The sequence below is a fragment of the Elephantulus edwardii genome, unplaced genomic scaffold, assembly GCF_000299155.1.
Source record: "Elephantulus edwardii isolate Elephantulus edwardi_28Jun2011 unplaced genomic scaffold, EleEdw1.0 scaffold00152, whole genome shotgun sequence".
Classification (NCBI taxonomy): domain Eukaryota; kingdom Metazoa; phylum Chordata; class Mammalia; order Macroscelidea; family Macroscelididae; genus Elephantulus; species Elephantulus edwardii.
The window spans coordinates 4612162-4633405 of NW_006399902.1; the positions used below are offsets into that span (position 1 = coordinate 4612162).

The 21244-nt window shown below is 50.2% G+C and overlaps 1 protein-coding gene across 1 annotated transcript; it reads left to right on the forward strand.

Moving 5' to 3' along the window:
- Positions 1-8772: 8772 nt before the first annotated feature.
- Positions 8773-18640, forward strand: HCRTR1 (hypocretin (orexin) receptor 1). Its single transcript, XM_006894947.1, has 7 exons — positions 8773-9116; positions 9314-9492; positions 11860-12103; positions 12501-12616; positions 14778-15001; positions 16676-16797; positions 18431-18640. Exons 1-7 carry the CDS (start codon positions 8918-8920, stop codon positions 18616-18618), a joined length of 1272 nt encoding a protein of 423 aa, XP_006895009.1. The 5' UTR covers positions 8773-8917; the 3' UTR covers positions 18619-18640.
- Positions 18641-21244: the final 2604 nt, after the last annotated feature.

Consider the following 21244-nt stretch of genomic DNA (forward strand, 5'->3'; position numbering starts at 1 on the left):
AATATAGATCTCTTCCAGTCAGTTGGCCAAGTGGTTGTTCTCCAGATTTCTTGGCACAACTTGGTGAGCACATCCAGGGCGACATCTGTTATCTGTTATTATTATTACTAAGGCCATATTTTTCAACTACAAACCCTTCATCTTTATGCCCATAATTCATATAACCATTACCAGTAATTACCAGTACATCTTAATTTCATGCTTAGTCAATTTCAGGCTGCAAAATTGGTAAAAATTAAAATGGAAGAGTTTCTTCATCTCTAGCATGAATGGCTGGTATAAATTTGAATAGTCATATTAGCTGGTCTTTCTTGTAGCCAAGTGGATATTGGCCTATGACTGTGTTGTACCTAAGGACAGATCTTGAAATGCTCATTTTTTTATAACAGTAGGATGTAAATCTTCTTCAATGTGTCATTCCCAGCATAGTAAAGCATATCAAATTCATAGTGACTAATACCACCAGTCCACTTCAATTCCTAGGATATTAATCAATTATTCAATCCCTAGGCATTAAAACACTTTCAATTTTATCTTTGACAAGTTCTAGATTCATCAAACTTTATACATTCCACATTCTAAAATCGTCAGAACAGAGCAAAGAAATACTGCTGTGCAAGTGGTTCAGAATCAAACCTTTTCAATCTATATGCAGAACAGATCATCCAGGAGGCTCTATTTCATGAGGATGAATGTGAAATCAGGATTGGAGGAAGATTCAACAACAATTTGCTTTATTCATATGGCACACCTTGCTTGCTGAAACTGAGAAGGACCTGAAGCATATGCTGCAGAGTCAAGGAGTATAGTCTGCAATATGGTTTGAAGTTCAACATCAAGAAAACAAAGATTCTCACCATAAGGCCAATTGGCAGTAGCATGATAGATGAAAAAGAGATTGAGATTGTTAAGAGTCTGAGCTTGCTAATTTCCACCATCAACACTCTTGGCATCAGCAGTCAAAAAATCAAAAGACAAATTGCATTAGGAAAATCTGCTGTCAGAGATCTTTCCAGAGTGCTGAAAAGCAACAGTGTCAGTCTAGAGACTAAGGTGCACATTATCCAGGCTATATAGTCTTTGCAATTATTTGCTATGCAGCAGAGAGTTGGACAATGGCCAAAGATGACAGAAGAAAATAGATCCCTTTGAATCATGCTGGAGAAGAGTTTTGAACATACCATGGACTACTAACAAGAAAACTAACAGATATGTCTTGGAGAGGGTGAAACCATGCTGCTCCTTGGAAGAAAGGATTTTGAAGCTCTGTCTTGCATACTGTGAGCATATGTCCAGGAGGGACCAGTCCTTGGAAAAGGATATCATGCTTGAACAGGTGGAAGGACAGCACAGGAGAGGAAGACCCTAAATGAGAGGGATTGACACAATAACTGGGATAATGAGGGTAGGTGTGTTAGAGACAACGAGACTCACTTAGAATAGGGCAGGGTTCAGAGTTATTGTTCATAGGGTTCCTATGTGTCGTAGTCAACTCAACAGCACATAACAGCCACAATAACAACAATTATTAATTTATGCTTGTAGCTGTTTCTTCTCATTTTGCATCATGTCACATCAGCAAATAGAGGTCACCACAGCTTTACTCTGTCCACATTATTGAGGTTGACTCTATGTGAGGAGGCAATTCTTCCCTAGTTGAATTTTGAGTGCCCTCCAAAGTGAGGGGCTCTTCTTCTGTCTCTATATCCAACAACGTGTAACTGTTATGCAAGTCGTAACTTTCAGCATCACAGCAATAGGCAAACAACCACAGTGTGACCAACTTATAGATGAGTGGTGAATCATAATGATTACAACTTGAAAAACCCTACGAAACAATTCCACTTGGTCCCATATATTTGTCACAAGTTGGAATGAATTCAATGGAATACAACAAGAACTATATTTCTGATAAATCTGGGTAGCACAAGAAGTCAACTTCTAACCACCAACTGCTCTGTGGAAGAAAGATCTGGTAAACAGCTCTGAAAAGATTACTAAGGAACACTGGGCAACAGTTGTACTCTGACATACATGGAATCACTATGAGTTAGAATTGACTCAACCACAACAAGTTTGAGTTTGGTGTCTGTGGTACCCTTCTATATGAGATCATTATGAGTCAGAGCTGACCCCACAGCTAGTGGCACCAACATCCCCCTTCACATCTCCTGGAACACTGACACAGCCAGCAATCTTGAACCCATGGCTTTTGCCATAAATATTTGATATGTATTCATGTATATGTTAGCTGCACTATGTGAAGCTAGATTAAATGAAAAAGAATGTGGCATCAAGATTGGCAGAAGATTTATCAACAACCTATTCTGTGCAGATGTTATAACCTTGCTTGTAGAAAGTGGAAAAAACTCGAAGCACTTACTGATGAAGCTCAAAGACTACATACAGTCTTTAATATAGATGACACTTCAACACCAAGAAAACAAAAGTCCTCACCACTGGACCAAAAAGCAACATCATGACAGATTAAGAAAAGACTCAAGTTGTCAGTGACTTCCTTTTACTTAGACCCACAGCCAACATTCATGGTAGCAGCAGTAAAGAAATTAAAAGATAATAAAAGAAATTAAAGGATATGTTGCATTGGAAAAATATCCTATCAAGAATCTCTTTATAGTAATGAAATGAAAGGATGTCCATTTAAAGACTAAGATGTGTTTGAGAAAACCATAGAACTAGAACTTTCAACAGCTTTGTATGTATGCAAAAGTTGTACAATGGATAAATTGTGCTGTTATAGGGAAGAGCGCTGACTCTCCCACGGACTGCCAAAAGAGCAAATCAATCTCTTGGAGGAAGTGCAGGCAGGGTGGTGCTTAGCGGCAAGGATGATGAAACTTCACTTCGTACACTTTGGGCATGTTGTCAAGAGGCACCAGTCCTTAGAAATAGACAGTACGCTGTGAAAAGCAGAGGATCCATGGGAAAAGAGAAAGACCCTCAGCAAGAGGAACTGACACGACGACTACAACAAGGGGCTTGAGCATGGCAGAGACTCTGAGGATGGCCCAGGAGGGCCATGGTTTCTAGCTGTTGTTCATAGGGTTGCTATGAGTCATGGTTGACTCCAAGGGATCTAACATGTGTATGCGAACTATGCATCAGCTACTTTTCTAAGCACTCTTCATATGTTAATTCATATACTCTAATGAGTTTGTGTATTAGTTTCCCATTAATGCTGTAGCAAATTACTGTGAATTTAGTGACTTAAAACAATACAAATTTAAAAAAAAAAAACCCACACGAGTTTATTCCTACCATTTAGAAGTCCAAAATGAATCTTCCAAACCCATAAACTAAGCCCACCGCCATCAGGTCAGCTCCAGCGGCTCATAGGGTTTCTGAGGCTATAAATCTTTATAGGAGGTGAATTCCCATCTTTCTCCTGTGGAGTCACCGATCCAGTTGAACCATCAACCTAGGCCATCAGGGATCCCAAAAGTAGGTTGGAGGGCTAAGATGAAGATATCAGCAGGGCCACACTCCTTCTGGAGAGTCTAAGGAAGCATGCTTTCCTTGCCATGTCCAGCTGTTAGGTGCTGCCCACATTTTTTACCTTGAGGTTCCTTCCAGCACTGGTATCACCCCAACCCCTGCTCCTATCCTCACATCTTCTCTTTCTGACCTTTCTGACTCCCTCTCCTAAGGTTCCTAGTGGATTGCATCAGACCTACCTGGATGACAGTGGAGTATCCTTCATTTAATCACATTTGCAAAGATCTCTTTTGCCACAGAAAATAACGTATTTGTGGGTTCCAGGAAGTCAGATGTAGACATCTTTGAAAGAATTCTCACTGATTGCCATCAAGTCAGAACTGCTTCATAGCTGACTCAGAGGCTGTAAAATCCCGTGTGAGATTGCTCTCTTTCTTCTGAGGAGTTGCTGGTGGACCCAAATGACCAGAAAGGTACTGCCCTGGGTTTAGCAGAGCAACACTCTGCCACCAGAGTGGGGGAATTGGGGAGTTATTTTTCATCCAACTACAGAGGTGAAATGACAAGTCCAAGATCACAGAAACCCCAAAGCCTCTTAACCTCCACTCCACTCTAGACTTATCATGCTGGGGGTTTGGTTCACATGCACTGTTGTTGAGCCCTAGTCCCAAACTCCCACCATGTTTCCATAAGCTCCCACACTAATGCATCTGACTCCTGTCCTAACCTATTCATTTACATAAGGGTCTCCCCAGCTTAACTTGGAGACCCTCATTTCTGTATGCCTTCAGTGTTTGTTGAGTGACTATGTCAGTAAACTGCGGTCTTCGGCCCCACACACGTGTCTCCCTTGCCTCTGCTGCTAGATTGATGATGCTCACCTAACTTTTGATGTCAAGAAGAAAGCCTGGCACTGGACTGGCTGAGAAACTCCTGCTCTCCCAGTGCAGGACAGTCTCATTAAGCTACCAAAACCCTGAAAGGGGCCGTCCCTCCCTGAGTAAAGAAGGCACCACGACTGAGGGCAGGGCACACTGAGAGGCAATATTATGGTATCAAACTATGACAGCTGTTTCAGTGCCCCTAAACTCAAAAGCTTCCTTTCTGGGTGCATAGCCTGGTCCCTGCACATCCTTTCCTGCCCTGCTCTACCTCCTGCTTTTTTTATCATCTCTGGACTTTTGGGTTTGTTTGTTGGTTTGTTTGTTTGTTTGTTTGTTTGTTTGTTTTACTTTTTCTAAAAAAGCCTTTCTGTCCTGCCAGAGTATCCCTAGCCACATAGGTCTGCAGCAGCATTAGCTCCTTGAAAACCCAATTACATTTCAATTACTCTAGTCCTTGCCAGACAGAGGTTACTGTAAGTCACATCAGAATTGGGAGGGAGGAGGAAGTGGCACCTGGGGCCAGGGCCCAGGCTGACACTTGAAGATGAATGTGACAGGGACCCATGGCTTTAAGGCTCAGGATTAGATCAACAAGGCTGGGCTGGCTGGTTCCAGGAAAGAGGTCATGTGGCACCAGTCCAGTTGACAGACAGCAGAGGCTTCAGGATAGCCCTCCCTGAACAGAGGAGGCGCCAGAGTTGAGGGTTTTGCCTGGGGGTGGAAGACATAAGGTCCCTGGGTTCCTCTCACAGGCATGGCACTTAGCCTGGAGCTTCCTGAGCTGGGTCCTGTGGATCCCAGGGGTGTAACAACTGCAGCTGCCTCAGTGGGCCTTCCAGAGCATCATCACCCAGGGGTATTTCTTCTGGGCACAACCTGGGGCTTCTCTCTTTTGCCCACCCAGTTCCCATAAGCTCCTTTGTAGAAGAAGAGATGTCTAGGCCAAATAACTAGCTTTTTCCATCCTCAGACTTTAGCTATGGGGTCCAGACTCAAGGTCAGAAGGGTCTGGGCAGCCTGGAGCCTGGAAGCAAGCTGCCTTGGGGTGGAAGAAGTTGTGATCACCTGTCCTGAGAAGCAGCTCTCTTTGAGGTACCAAGGGGTTAGAGGGAGTTTAACAATTGAGACTCCCCCTTAAAGGAAAGTGGGATCAGTTTGTGGAATTCAGTGTTATGAGTATGAGGGAATTCTCAGCAATGATTCTCTACATAGATACTTCTCCCAGTCAGTAATGATTTAAGGGGCTGGGGAAGTCTCTTGTTCCTCTCTAACCTACAGTGTCTCAAACGCCCCAGATTATGGAATTCTGAGCCCTGGATGGTTTCTACGCCAGGCCTCAGGTTTTTTAGGCTCTGCGTGGACCCTCCGCCCACACAGAGATATTAGATCTGTACCTTTCACTTTCCCTTATTTGCTGCAGCTGTCTGTGCATCCCTGCAAATCTGCCTCCCATCCCCCGTGTGCTGCAGCCCCCTCCTCTGCCCCCCCAAAGCAAACAGTGGCAGCTCTAAGATGGAGGGGGAGATGAGTCATTACCATGGGGGCAGATGTACCAGGTTACACACACACACACACACACACACACACACACACACACACACAGCAAGCCATGGACACAAAGGCATGCCCACTCACATTCCCACACTCCCTAGGAAGCACACTGGGAAGCAAATGCTGGTTGCACATGCAGACAGACATTCACACACATACATTCCTCAAAGACAAACACGAATTTGCAGACACATACAGACACGTCTTACTCATGGTCACTTCCAGTCATCTACCCAGAGCAAGCCACAATTAAAATCTACATAGTCATGCATTGAATTCCCCAGATGCACCATCACGTGAGTGCAGAGAGAGGCGCATACATGAACACGTGTACATGCGTGCACACATACAACAGCCAGCCACTCTTCCCAGGAGTCACCTCCTCCATTGCCCTACCTAGCCAGCAGTGGACAGAGCCAGAACCAAGGAAGCAAACCCATCAACCACTGGCAGAAGTTGAATCTACCTGAGGGTAAACTTCTGCTTTAGGTCTCTCCTCAGACTTTCCTCCTTAGAAGGCAGCTCACTTGTTCTACAGCGGTGAGGGAAGCCACTGACCCTCCCATCCATGCAGCCCATCACCTATCTGGTCTACAGCACATCCTCAGCTCCTTTGTAGAAAGGAGTTTCAGCTGAGACCGGGAAGGTGGAGCTTACTCTTCAGAAATCACTTCCCTGGGGGAAGGACTTCCCTGGGGGAAGGAGAGTGAGTCTCAAAGGATGAGGTGTGAAATGTTAGGACGACATGCAGACACAGAGGATCACAGGTTTGAATCCCAGCTCTGCTTCTTCAGAATGACCCTGGACAAGTCAGAGTCATGGAGCCCAGTATGCTAATCTGTAAAATGGGAGCAGCAACCACTACATAAGGGGTTGATACAAAGATGAGAGATAATGCTTTAGATGGATTATAGCAGCAGTTATTAGGGCTCACGACCTGACATAGGGCCTGGGAAGCAACCTCCAAAATATTTTTTTTTATTTAACGAGTCCCACTCACCCCACATCCCCACCTCCCAACCCAGTCTGCGGAAAAAAGTAGGAATGACAAAAAGAAGGATGGGAGCAGAAGAAATCCAGGACTGCAAGTTGGGCTAACATGGCCTTCCGGGCGTCGCTCCAAGAGCAGCCGCCACTTGGCTAGAAACCGTGACCCACCTGTGCCATCACCCCGTCAACTAGGCGAGGCAGCAAGGATTCCCCCTGCGCTGTCGCTTTCCGGGGCTGCCCCGTGGACAGCACACAGTAGGTACGCCCTGCAGGAGGCATGGACGACTGCACGATTGTTGAATGAATGTGGAGTGGCATGAATGAATGGGTGGGCGCATGAATGGAGGTGAGCTGGAAGCGTGAAGTGGGAGGCGACGAGGAACCAGCATCTCTCCCTCCGCCCTCCCAGGCTTGGGCTGGGAGACACGCAGCCGAGACCGGCCGGGGCTCCCCGCCCCCCGCCTTCCCCCGCCCGCGGCGCGCAACCCCGGAGCCCGCACTCGCCGGAGCGCAGCCCGCGCCCTACCGAGCGGCTCCGCCGGCAGCGCAGCTCTGGGCGGGGACCGCCTAGCCCCCTCCCCAGCCCCGGGGCCCGGAGGCCCAGCCATCGGGGCAGGAGGTGAAGTCCGGGGGCAGAGGCCAGGGGTCGGCAGCTGAGAACGCCGGGGCCCTGGAGCCAACAGGTGCGGGGCGCGGGGGCCCCCCAAGCCCGAGGGTGGCGGTTCCCGAGGACCTGCGGCGGCGGACGGGGAAGGCCGTGGGTCCCAGGGGTCAACATGGGCGCTAAGAGGCTGAGTCCCCGGCGGGAGCTGCCCTCGGTCCGGCAGGCTCCTGTGGAAACCCCAGCTCCCTCCCCGGCTCCGCAACCCCTCGCAGTTCCAAAGGGCAAAAAGGTCCCTCGAAGGGAGCGAGTCCGGTGGGAATGGACATGAAGGAGTCTCATGCCCCTCTCCCAGGGGCCTCCAGGGACCAGAGACCCTCCTTCACACAAGGGGTCGCCCCTGCCAAGCCTGGGAGGAAGTACCCGAGGCAGGAGGGAGGGAGGGGCGCGGAGCCAGGCCGGATTTATGAATGGAGAAAGCTGCCCTCCGGCCCAGCGACCCCTGGTGGCCGCTGGGCAGCATCGCGGTCCCGGGGATTGAGGGGCACCTGGCGGGAGGCTTGAGGAGACCCGCTGCTGAGCGAGGGAGACGTCAGACGTCCTTCTTTCCAAGGGAGATCGTCGGTCCCCACCCCACCCCCCCTGGCCAGTAATCCAGGAGAGACACGGAGAGAGTGTGTACGAGCGCTTGTGTGTATGTGTGTGTGTCTGTGAGAGAGAGAGAGAGAGAGGGAAGGAGGGAGAGAGGGAGAGAGAATATCCACCAAGGAGGGGTCGGCAGGTCTGGAAGGAGGGGCCTAGACCGCTTACTGCCACCTTCGACCTTTTTTCAACCAAAAAGAGAATATTCCCCAAAGGGAATATTTTGCAATCAGAATACCCCCCCAAAAAAAAAATCTATGGCTTTGCCTGGTTCAGACAGATCTGATTTAGCAGCTTTATGACCATGAGCCAGGGGTTCGCCTCCTTGAGCGTCCGTCTCCTTGCCTGCAAAGCTCCCTAGGGAAGGTGACCCGGTTCCGGTGAGGTCGCCTCGGAAGCCCGGTGCTGGACGAAGCACTCAGAGCTCAGCACGCCTCACGGCGGACGTGGGCGGTAGGTACAGCCATTGGTCCATTTGATAGATGGAAACAACCAAGGCTGAAAGTTACCCAAGGTCATCAGAACTGTGGAATTGGAGCAGGACCCGATTCCTCTACCCATCTCCAGCTCACCGCGAATCCACCTAACTACGAGAATTCAGAAGTTTATATACAAGGGCCTGTCACACTCCTTAAAGTTCGCTTCTGTCCTTCCTTCAGCAGGTTTGGGCTGGGATCCCACAGACCTAGGCGCAGACTCGGGCCCCTAGCGAGGAGGGGGCTGAAGCCCGGGGCTGGCTCCCCACGCCCCGCAGAGCCCGGAATGTCCCTCCCCCGCGGCGGCTCCTGACCTCATGGAGCCCTTGGCCACCCCAGGGGCCCAGACAGGGGTCCCCACTGGCAGCGAGGAGCCTTCCTTCGCGCCCCCAGACTACGAAGACGAATTTCTGCGCTATCTGTGGCGAGATTATCTGTACCCGAAGCAGTATGAATGGGTCCTCATTGCAGCCTACGTGGCCGTGTTCCTCGTGGCCCTGGTGGGCAACACGCTGGGTAAGCCCAGACTAGCCTTACGGTGCTGCGGGGCTTCTCCTAAGGGCTGGAGGGCGGTCCTGGCCTCCCCTGCCCCTTCTCAGCCCTCCCTTCCTGGGGAGGAGGGTCCGGTTTATGCAGGGGTGTGGCGATGATGGACGTGGCTCTGTCCTTGCCCTAACCACGCCCCTCCCTCCCCCCCAACCCCCGCCGTTCAGTCTGCCTGGCCGTGTGGAGGAACCACCACATGAGGACCGTCACCAACTACTTCATCGTCAACCTGTCCCTGGCCGATGTGCTCGTGACAGCCATCTGCCTGCCCGCCAGCCTCCTAGTGGACATCACCGAGTCCTGGCTCTTCGGCCACACCCTCTGCAAGGTGATACCTTATCTACAGGTGAGCTCTGCCCAGTCGCCTGCCCCTCGTCACCACCCTGTCACGCCCATCACCACCACCGCCTCAGGCTTAGTTAGCTTCCAGACAGACGGCATAGGGCAGCTGCATGCCATCTTCTATGGCAGGCTAGATTCCCACAGATTGTTGTTTTTAAGTCCTATGGAGATGACCACCACTCATTATGAACAGCAGATCTGAGCGCTGCCCTATCCTGTGCCATCCTCATCTCCAACACACTTGAGCCCACCATTACAGTCACCATGTCAATACAGTTCATTGAGGGAGACTCAATGATGGTCAGCCCTTGGGCGACCTGCTGTCTTTCCAAAGACTGGCCCCTCCTAGCAACATATCCAGAGATTGTGAGACAAAGTTTCACCATCCTTGCCTCCAAGGAGCGCCCCAGTTGCACCTTTTCCAAGATGTACTTGTTTGTTCTTTTGGCAGTCCATGGGACATCTGACACAGATCTAGCCCTACATGTTCATGTCACATCTAAGGACATGCACACACAAACATGCATTTTGGGCAAGCTTTGTTATCATTTGGGTGGGAACGTACCCTGGTGGTGTGATGCACTGAACACTGGACTACTAAAAAAGTGAGTGAGTGGGAGACAGATGGGGCAGCTGCTTCTGTAAAGGTTGGCAGCTGTGGGCACTCTGTTGGGCAGTTCTCTCTCTTACAGGGTTGCTGAGTGGGAACTGACTCAACAGCAGTGTGTTTGGGTTTGAAGGAGCTGTGGTGGTGTAAGGGGAGCTCTGGGGGCCTGGTCCATAGGAAGTTGCACTGCTAACCAAAGGCAGCATCTCTCTGGTGGTTTGAATCCATCAGCAGCCCTGAAAGAGAAAAATGGGCCGTTTCTTCCTGAGTGATTTACAGCCTCAGAAAACTCACTAGAGGGTTAGCTCTGAGTGGCTTCTGACTTAATGGCAATGAGAGTTTGAGTGGTATTGCAGTGGGGATATACCATGGGGTGCCAGGAGGTGGGGATCTGATGATCTGTTCCCTAAAGAGTGCAGCCTGGGGCAGCCTACAGTGCAGTTCTGCTGTGGCTTCTAGGGGCACTGGGAGTCAGAATCTCCTCCAAAGCACCTAACAACTGCTGGCAGAGCCTCCCCAGCCCCACTCCTTCTTCTCTCAGCAGTGAGAATCACGACATGTGGGGAGTATCATCCAGATGAGTTAGAGGAGTGGAAGGAAGACTAGCCAATGGTCAATAGGACTTCTCAATTGCATGTGTCAACCCGTGTCCCTGAGCCTGCACCCCAGAGGGCAGAGGCACCCCTGGGGCCGGTGCCACACCTCTGACATAAGCTTAGCTTTGCCTTCAGAGGAGGACTCTTTTCCGAACAGTCTGGGGAAGGCATAACATTCCAAGGGAAACAGAAACCCCTCTTGGATTGCTTTTATTTTGAGATTTTCCATACAGCTGGCTAACTGTTGACTCTGGGAATAAAGAAATTCAAGTGAGAGAAGTCACCTTGGGCAAGTTACTTAACTCTCCGGGCCTCAGTTTCCTCTTTTGTAACGTAGAAGTAACGTGATAATACCACTTCCCAGAGTTGTTGTGAGGGTAATAACAGTAACTGGCAGGGAGCTCTGGTGGCCTAGTGACAAAAAGCTGCACTGTAATCCCAGAAGTACACAGTTCAAATCCACCAGATCCTCTGCTGGAAAAGGAGGGGCAATCTCTTCCTGTACCAGTCAGATTTGATTTGACGGTACACACACACACACACACACACACACACAAAAACAATAATTAAAAAAATAAAATTTTTTTTTAAAGAACAGTAACTGGCACAGTGTCATTGGATTCCATCAAGTCACTTCAGATTCATAAGGACCTCATGCACAAAAGAACACTGTGCTACTCTCACCATCATTGCTGTGTTTGAGCACACAAGAAGTTTTAGAATGTAAGTTACTACTTTTCTGATGGCTTAGTGGTAAGGAGTAGCACTTGCAACCCAAAGGCAGACAGTTCAAATACACCTGCTAGCTGCTCTTTAGGAGAAAGATGGGCAATCTCTTCCTTCAGAGATCATTTACTGCCTCTAAAAGCACACTGGAGGGTTAGCTATGAGTTGGTTCCAACTCAACGCTACACAACAACAACATAATCCATTGTCAGAGACCATCTACTATGTTATGCCGAGTCTCATATAGGATTTTATTCACTCTTACAAGAATCCTGCCAGACATATTCCTATTCTGCAGACAAGGTTCAGAGAGGGCAAGTGACTTGTGAAAACTCACACATCCAATAAATATCCAGATTTGTGCTGTGCCTAGCTGTCCATAAGTCCTCTCACTCACCTCTGGGTGGCCCCTGGAGGACTGACACTGTGTCCCCATGGGCAGGCGGTGTCTGTGTCAGTGGCAGTGCTGACTCTCAGTTTCATTGCCCTGGACCGCTGGTATGCCATCTGTCACCCGCTGTTGTTCAAGAGCACTGCCCGGCGCGCCCGTGGCTCCATCCTGGGCATCTGGGCTGTGTCGCTGGCCGTCATGGTGCCCCAGGCTGCTGTCATGGAATGCAGCAGTGTGCTGCCAGAGCTAGCCAATCGCACCCGGCTCTTCTCTGTCTGTGATGAGCACTGGACAGGTAATGGTGAACCCCTTGGGCAGGCATCCTCTTGTGTGTATATCCCCAGAGTTTGCATGTAGCTAGAGGTGTTGCCAGAGTGAGTGCCCCCCAGCTTGGGCAACTCTCAAAATAGAGTAGGCATTTCCAGGTGGACCCCCTAGTGAGTGTCCCTGATGAAATGCTGGGGCAGGCACCATCAGGGTGACCTCTGTGGGATTCCCTACAGGGCAACATCTCCTAAAGGTTCTAGAATGGACACACCCAGGTTGGGCAACTTCAGAGCATCTATTCCACCATAGTGCCTATAAGGGACCCAGGTGCCCCTTAAACCTCACTGTGACCCTAGTTGGGACAGGGTGGCACTGCTAACTGTTTGCAGATTTGGCTCAATGCTGTCATCTCTTGGTCCCTGCAGATGACCTCTACCCCAAGATCTACCACAGTTGCTTCTTCATCGTTACCTACTTGGCCCCACTGGGCCTCATGGCCATGGCCTATTTCCAGATCTTCCGCAAGCTCTGGGGACGTCAGGTGAGACTCACTCTGGATTGGGGTGGGACGGTGGGTCTAAGGAAACAGCCTTTTGCCCTCAGAATATAACTGTCCTTACAACAACCAGAGAGGGGCAAGCTCCAAGGATGTGAGAACTCAAAGCTAAAAGCATTAGTGCCTCGTTGGGGCTGAACACAAAGTGACTTCATTACAATATTAACACTTGTCATTTATGGCACCATTTATACTCAGCTTATCTGGCATCCTCTTAACATTCTGAAGCACTTAATTATTATCTCCATTTAGCATATGAGAAAAATGAGACCCAGAGAGGCAGAGCAACTTCTCAAATTACTTAGCAAGTGAGGAGGTCAGGGAATAAAAGCCCGATCTGTGGGATTCCAGGGATCAATTTAGTGACACACCGTAACAGCAGCAGCTCCACAGTGCCTGCCAATGTAGGCACTTTGTGCAGGATATCTTCACAATTGTCTAGTGAAAAAAGCCACAGTACCCGTGTTACAAATGCTGAGGAAAGTCGACCAACCTGCTAACGCCAATGAGTGGCAGAGCCTGTTTGGCCGCAAAGCCTTTTTACTTCATCGCAAACTGAGCCACAGAGGTTTGGGGTTTTTTGAAGGGCTAGGGACTGTTCACATGTCCTTAGCGCTAGTGAGAGCGAGTCCTGGACTAGGGCCCAGGGAGCAAGAGGGTGCAGCCCAAGCATGGCCAGGGTCCAGAGGGAATGCTCATGCTCTGGGACACCACCTACATTCCTCAGATGGTGCTGACCCATGCCTAGGCCACACCGGCTGGTGGCGGGTAGAGACAGACTGGCTCAGACCCAGACTCTGCCTTCGAGGAATGCTTGGTGCAAAATGGCTCCTTCTAGCTAACCAACTTGGCCGTCCTCCCCAGGCAAGTCTGGTGGAAGGCAATATCTCCAGCTAAATTCAGGGAAACTGAGGCTCAGAAAAGAAGTGATCAAAGGGAAATTTGGTGGCCTAGTGGTAAGAAGCTGAGCTGCCAACTCAAAAGCATGTGGTTCAAATCTATCAAATGTAATTTATTGCGCCTGAAAACCCTCTGGAGGGTCCCAACTCAATGACATACAGTAACATTGCTAAAAGTCCCATAGTTCGTGAGCAACGGAGTTAATTTCCTGAAGTCTAGCCCCCTGCCCCTCTTATGGGGTGATTTGGGCATTCCATGGTGGGAGAGGCTTTGAGGATGTCTGTAGTTGTTCCAGAAACCCAGAAACTTCCTAGGCTTATAAGTACTCTCCTAGGCATAGACCTCTGCTCTGAGACCCAGGCTACCTGCCTGCTCCCCTGTGCTCAGAACTCCCCAGGGTCTGACATAGGCCACCTCCCATTGCATTTTCAGGGATGGAGTGGGAGATTTAAAAAGGCCTGATGGGCAGCTGGGAGGGTGTGCATGTTCCGGGCTGTGGTCAGAGTCCTTGTCAAGAGCTGGGCAGGTCCTCTGCCCTCTGACTCTCAATTACTGCACCTATAACTAAGAGCCAGTGATACCTTCCCAAAAACGTTAGGAGACGGCTTCACAGGAAGCTAATGGAGAGTGAAAGTATATTGTCCCTTAAGTTCAGATTGTCAGTTTTTATCATGAATAATTGATTCCTTCTTGTTACAAAAGAGGTCCTGGTGGCACAGTGGTCTGGTTCTCAGCCGCTAAATGAAAGGTTGGTGGTTGGAAACCACTCGTTATTTCACCAGAAAAAAAAGATGTGGCAGTCTGCTTCCAGAAAGATTTTAACCTTGGATATCCCATGGTGGCCATTCTACTCTGTCTATAGGGTCATTATGAGCTGTAATTGATTTGATAGCAACACATTTTTCTGTTCACAAGGATTTGTTCCCTTTGACCACTCCTGCCCTGACCACCAGAGTTCAGAGCCAAAACAAATAAACAAAAAATCTATTACTGGGCAACTCATTGCAAGTCCTGGTGAGCCCACAGGGCAGAGTAGAACTGCCCCGTAAGGTTTCCAACACTGCATATCTTTACAGAAGCAGCCAGCCACAGCTTTCTCCTGCAGAGTGGCTGCTGGGTTGTTTGGGTGAGTAGCTGTGTGCTTACCCACTGTACCACCAGGACTCTTCAGTTGAGAGCAAAGGCCAGCTAAAGAGAGTCCCCCAAGGAGCCCCGCCCACCGCTGCTGTCTCTATCTGCTGGGCAGATCCCTGGCACCACCTCGGCCCTGGTGCGGAACTGGAAGCGGCCGTCAGACCTCGATGAGCAAGGCCAGGGCCTGGGCACAAAGACCGCGCCCCGGGCCCGTGCCTTCTTGGCTGAAGTGAAGCAGATGCAAGCTCGGAGAAAGACAGCCAAGATGCTGATGGTGGTGCTGCTGGTCTTCGCCCTCTGCTACCTGCCCATCAGTGTCCTCAATGTCCTCAAGAGGTGAGAATAGAAGGCGAGTGGCTGTGGCTGTGGCTGAGGAGAAGCTTGAGGGTCAGAGGAAAGAGCTTTCTCTGCTTTGGATAAAGGCTGGCTCCACGACTTATTTAGTGTATAACCTCAAGACAGGCCCTTTCTCATCTCTGGGCCTTCTGAACCTCAGTCTCTTCATCTGTAAAATGGGAATAATAGGTCCTTGCTTACTAGGGCCATTGTGAAAAAAAATCATTCATTCACTCAGTGAGATTCTGGAGGCTGAGAATGCAGTGGTGATCAAGGGACCCTGTCTTTGTGGAGTTAACAGTCTAAAGGGAGAAGAGAATGTGAATAGATATCAAAGCAGGGTGTTCCTGAGAAGCGAGGATGGTGAGCCTTCATCTCATGTACTCTGTGCGTGTGTTATCAAGAGTGGCCAGTATTTAGGGGAGGACACCATGCTCGATGAGGTAGAGGATAAGCAAAAGAGAGGAGGATCCTCAAGGAAATTGACTGACACAGCGACTGCCACAGTGGACCTGAGCCCACCAGAGACTGTGAGGGTGACGTAGGATCAGCCAGGGGTTCATTCTGCTGCATGTACACACGATCACGGCACCCGACAACACACAATGCCATGCAGTGACAACTTCCATGAAGAAATATAAAGTTGGGAATGAGGGAGCGACGGGTTGGGCTTTGCAGCAAAACCAGTTGCTATTGAGACAACTTCAACCCACGGTGACATCGTTGTGTGCTGGAGTTGTTTTCAAAGGCATAACTTTCAAAAGTAGATCTCCAGATCTTTCTTCCAACGCGCTCCTGGCGGACTCAAACTTCCAGCCTTTCTGTTAGTAGATGAGAGCATTTGTATCACTCAAGCACTCCAGCTTTAGATAGAATGGATTTTGTTTGTTAGAAAAGATCTCTCTGAGGAGGTGACATTTGAGCAAAAGCTTGAAGGGACAGAGGGACCAAGCTCTGCAGGTATCTAGAGGCACAGGGCTCTAGACTAAAGGGATAATAAGTGCAAATATCTTGAGACGGAAGCTTGGCATGTCTAAGGAACAGCAGGATTATATGAACAGCAATGTGAGACTTGGCCCCTCCAGTATTAGCACATGTCCACAGGCAGCCTGCTCCCCTCCTGCAGCATGCCATGCCCCAGACACACTCCTCCAGGCGCTTCAGAAGCCCAGCACCCTCTCTGTGAAGCACTTTGACATCATTCATCTTAACCATTTCTGAGGAGGCAGCTGAGGCCCAGAGACATGATGTGACCTGCCCGGGGCACAGCAAGTAAGAGAACTTGGGTTATTTGACATGAGAAGATCTCTAAGCTTGTCCTTGCCTACTTTCTAGGCAAATTGCTTTGTTTCTCTGAGCCTCTGCTTCTTAATCTGAAAAATGGGTGATACTGGCATCTCATCAGATCACTGTGGGGATGGATGAGAAAGTGGATGAGGCATCCTGGGGGGATCAGCTAGGCAATGACTGAGCAGGTGTACCCAGGTCCCTCTCGTCAGGTCACCCCGGTCAAACTTCTCTATGCCTAAGAACTCCAAACTGTGGTCAAGGTCCCAGGAAAAAGTGGACGGAATGGGCAGTGGGAGCACTTGGACTTCACAGCCTGGGTTCTGTGAGCAACGTGCCTCCCCTCCCCATCTACCCCATTTCTGATGCCCTTGACCATGGCCCTAGGGTATTTGGGATGTTCCGCCAAGCCAGCGACCGAGAAGCTGTCTATGCCTGCTTCACCTTCTCCCACTGGCTGGTATACGCCAACAGCGCTGCCAACCCCATCATCTACAACTTTCTCAGTGGTAAGTGGGCTGGGAATGCAGAAGGCCTGTGGGTGCCTTTAGCCAGAGGCTGAACAATCTTCCCAACCCCAGTCCAGGGCCTCCATAAGGGCTAGTGGGGGGATCTCCTTGCTGAACCTAGGGATCATGACTCTACTCACAAGAAAAAAGACTTGGTTCCAACAAGTGTTCCAGGCTGAGTGACAAACAGGCCAACAGTGGCCAAAGAAAGTCGACCAGCATCCAGATAATGTTGACCAAGGACATGGCCAGGTCACCAGTAGAGGCTGCCCCATGTTAGAAAAGAGCTTCCCCATGCTGGACTCTTGGGGACTCTGTGAGTCCACCTGCTTCAGCACTGGCCCTCTCCTCTGGGAATTTAGTTACCCCAACACCCCCCAAGCCTCTTCTCCCCTCTGTCCCATACTCCTCCCCTCCCCCTGACTCCAAGACTCAGGTTGATTATGTCCCTGTCCCCAGATTCAGCTCAGTACAAGCTGGCTCACTGCAGCAGTCTTTGGGACCAGGCTTCTAAAGATTGGGTCTAGATGGATGCTCAAGCCCGGATATACTCAGTCTTCGAGAAAGGCTAAAAGGCTAAAAAGAAGGGGTCAGGGGTTGCTATTCTAGCCCTAAGTGAAACTTGGCAAAGGCTGCCTGGTTTCAGGCTCAAAGGAGAGAATGTGAGCCGAGATGCACTTTGCAGCAGAGAAAATGTCAGCAGAGCTTCCTGCTGCGCTTCCCTTTGTTTTGTCTGCTACACGCCTGGCAGCTGAAGAGGCTTCACAGATATTGAGACATGCTCAGTTTCCCTTCCAAAGTCTGTTTCCCTGGACTGCTGTGGCTGAACCAGGTGGTTGTGGGAGTCTCTCCTTCCCATCGACTCCTTTTAAGAGCTCACAAAACCCCCACAGCTGTCCGGTCATTTCCAAGTAGCACTGTCCCACAGCATTTCCAAGGCTGCATGTCTTTACAGAAGCAGACTGCCTCATGTTCCTCTGGCAAAGCTGATGTTGAGTTCAAACCCCTAGACTTTCAGTGAGCACCCCCAAAACTTAACCCACTGTGCCACCAGGGCTCCAGTCTTCAACAGCAAAGGGCTTTTAGAATTAGAAACAACTTTAACTTCTGGCTGAGTGAGCTTGGGCAAGTCACTGACCCTCTCTGCTTTCATCTGTGACAGGAGGATAAAGAACTCCAGCTTCTCAGGGTATTGAATTGATGTGAGGGTCAGAGGCTGAGGCCCCAGCACAGAGCCTGGTAGTGTGAACTTGGGGCACAAGGCTGCTGCTGCCATTTTCATTGTAACGGGCAGGGTGGGGAAAGTCTCCTTCAGCACAGACTCCTTGAGCCTCTCCGCATACACACCCAAGGACAGCAGAGGTGACCCGATGCCCCTGGAGCCAGACGCCACTTTCTGAACACCAGCACAGTCAAGGAATTAGATGAAAATTGCATTTGTTTGGGAACCTGCCCTGGGCCTCTGTCCTCACTTATCCTGGCAGGGAGGTCGCCTTGGGGCTCTCTCCATCTCAGCTCTCTCCCCTGCCCTCACAAGCAGCTTAGCTAGAGCTGCGTGGGTGTCCCTGGGCCCAAGGCTCTTTCCCTGCTGTGTCTGTCTCCTCATAGCTGTGTCTTTTGTCTCCCCACCAAGGCAAGTTCCGGGAGCAGTTTAAGGCCGCCTTCTCCTGCTGCCTACCAGGCCTGGGTCCCTGCGCCTCTCTGAAGGCTCCCAGCCCCCGCTCTGCTAGCCACAAGTCCTTGTCCTTGCAGAGCCGCTGTTCCGTCTCCAAAGTCTCAGAACACGTGGTACTCACCAGTGTCACTACAGTGCTGCCCTGAGCTGCCTGGGGGCCTCTGGGGGGTGTAACTGGTTCCCTGTCTGGGTTCCTCCCTGGCCCCTGGGGAATCCTCTCCTACCCAGAGGATAGACAGGTAGCTAGCTACCTGTGGCAGAAAGACACTGGACCAGCAAGGCTGGGTTCCAGGTCTGGTCTTCTGCCTGTGTGACTCTGAACAGTCACTTCCCATCTCTGAGCTTGCATCCCTGGGGTGGAACCAATGTGAGGACTACATGTGGCCAAGGAAGTAGAAAGCTCTTTGTAAACTGTGAAGTGTCGTGGACATTGATGAGTGTATATTCTTCTCACTTGGCCATCCTCCACAGTATCATCCATCCCTATCATCCTTCCAAAACTTGGCCCTCCTCCCCAAGACCCCTCTCCCATCCAATTACAGGCCTTCCCTGGAGTGGGCCTTAAAGGCCCCAGCAGGTATTGCCATCTGGCCCAGTGGTTCCCTAAGCTCAGGGCTACATATGGCCAGCTGTTCTGAAGTATGCAGTCCCCATCCTTCTCCAGGGGTGGATGAGCACAGCCCGCCCTCACCAGGTGCCCAAGTGCTGGCCTTGTTGGCTTTATAATGTGACAAAACACTCTGTGTGGCCGTTTGGCATGGAGGCCAGCAGCCCGAAGCAATTGTAATTAAAAGCCTGGCACTGAATGTTCCTTTTCCTTGTCACTGCACAAAATCTGTGCTGCTTTGGTCAGGAGCAGAGGAAGGTAGGAAGCCGGGGAGGGGAGGGGAGAAGATGAGAAAGCACTGGGATGCTGTTACCTGCTGACCACCCACCCCATGTCCCGGTGGACCAAGCCAGGCCTCAGAGTGCATGTGGTGCTGCCTCCGCAAGTGGTGCCAATGCCCCAGTGCCCAGGACCTCGACCCGTGACACATCAGTCAGTCCCTGGCCCGATGGCCTGCAGGTGGTAAGCTGGGGATGGGGAGGAGGGGAGGCAGCAAGGTTAACAAACTGATTTACTGTTACTTTGACCTTCAAAGTCAGGGCTTGCATTCTTTTGTATAAACTTGCAGAATAAAAAGAGAAAGCTGCACAGAGTTGGTGACGTGCTCCATCTGCCACCAGGATGATTAGAGGACTGCTGGAGGCCCTGCTCCTTGTTGCCAAAGCCCGTGGATGGGTGAGGTCTGAAGTGCTGCTCTGCTGAGAGGAACCGCGGCAGCTGGCAGGAGCCAGGCCGGCCGTGTGCACCACCAGATCTGCTCACTGTGATTAATGGAGTTGTGGGCTGCCTCAACTTTACCTGCTAAAGGGGTCCAAAATGTATTGTCTTGCCAGAGGAGCCCCCTGCTTTCCCTGCTGCATGTGGGAAATGCAGTCCATGGACATTACCCCAGCCTTCCAAGATGACACGGCAGCCCAGCCATCAACAGGCCACCTGCTATTGTCACCAGGTGGCACAGGAAGCACAACTGCCCCACTCATCCCACATTCTCATTGGTCTTGGGACCCAAAGCCTTTGTGAAGGCTGTTGTCAAGTTTAGAGGTACAGGGTGGATGAGAAATGTGGACTGATTTAAATGCGCAGAACCAACTATGCCCATATAAGTCAAACCAGGTCCCAGGCTCCTCAGCCCCAGCTGAACCCAAGGATAGGGTGGGAAACTATGATTGGTATCAACCAATGGAGATTTCAATGGACAACTGGCTCCTGTGTGATAGCTGGTCACCCTGTTCCACAGGACCTTCTGCTGCCTGAATACAGCACCAGGGTGGGCCTTAGGCATCCACTTTGGGTGACTCAGATGAGCTAGAGAAAATTCAGGGGAGAGGACCAGGGTGACAAAGGGAAATTAAAACTGCTCTGTGAAGCATCAATGAAGAGTCAGGGCAATTCTGCCTAGGGATAGGAGAACATGGGGAAATGAAGTGGCAGTCTCTAATAGAGGGATGGTGGACAAAAAGGGCCAAGGAGAGAAAAGACCAACTGGGGGTGGGGGTGTGGACAGTTTAAGGTGGAAGGGTTTAGAATTCATATCACAGAACATTTTCTAACAGTCAAGGAAGGAAAGGGCTGCACGAAAAGGCATTCTCTATCACTAAAGGTTGGCCAGCAGAGGCTGCACTCACAGTGGGGCACAGAGGGATTCCAGTTCTATGGGATTGGCCTCTGGGAATTGAATTCCGGCTTAGTCTGAGATCCTACTACCACAGCAGTCCAGAGACTAGGGCTGAGTTGGCTGAGCCAAACATACCTGCATGGCCTCACTGAGCTGTAAGATAGTCAAAGCTGCTTCCCTCAACTGCTTAGGGCCTCAAGCTCTTATCTTCACCTCAGAAAGCCAAAAGATAATCATAGCATTCCCCATAAGGCCCTTTAGGCAAACTAGAATGTCTGGTGTCTTGGCTGTTGATTGAAATTATGTCAGCTCGCTGTAGACATTCAGTGTAGACTGGTTATCATGCTGATCTGAAGCTCCAACTGGCAAGTACATGTCCCTGTGCTTAATAAAGATGAAAGGAAAGTTCCAACTTGATAAATGCAGTTTGTCTGGAAGATAAAACCAAGGCCTGAATTAATAACAAGGGCATGCTGTGAAAAGTTTGGGGTGGACACTTGTGTGCCTCTAGTACAGAACACAAGCCATAAAACTGCTGGGATCCAGTCAG

Bases quoted from the DNA above. Each gene is read 5' to 3' on its own strand.
- HCRTR1 (XM_006894947.1), top strand. From the start codon at position 8,918: ATGGAGCCCTTGGCCACCCCAGGGGCCCAGACAGGGGTCCCCACTGGC. The intron at 9,493-11,859 runs GTGAGCTCTGCC...CCCCATGGGCAG, and splicing joins AGGTGATACCTTATCTACAG to GCGGTGTCTGTGTCAGTGGC. The intron at 12,104-12,500 runs GTAATGGTGAAC...TGGTCCCTGCAG, and splicing joins CTGTGATGAGCACTGGACAG to ATGACCTCTACCCCAAGATC.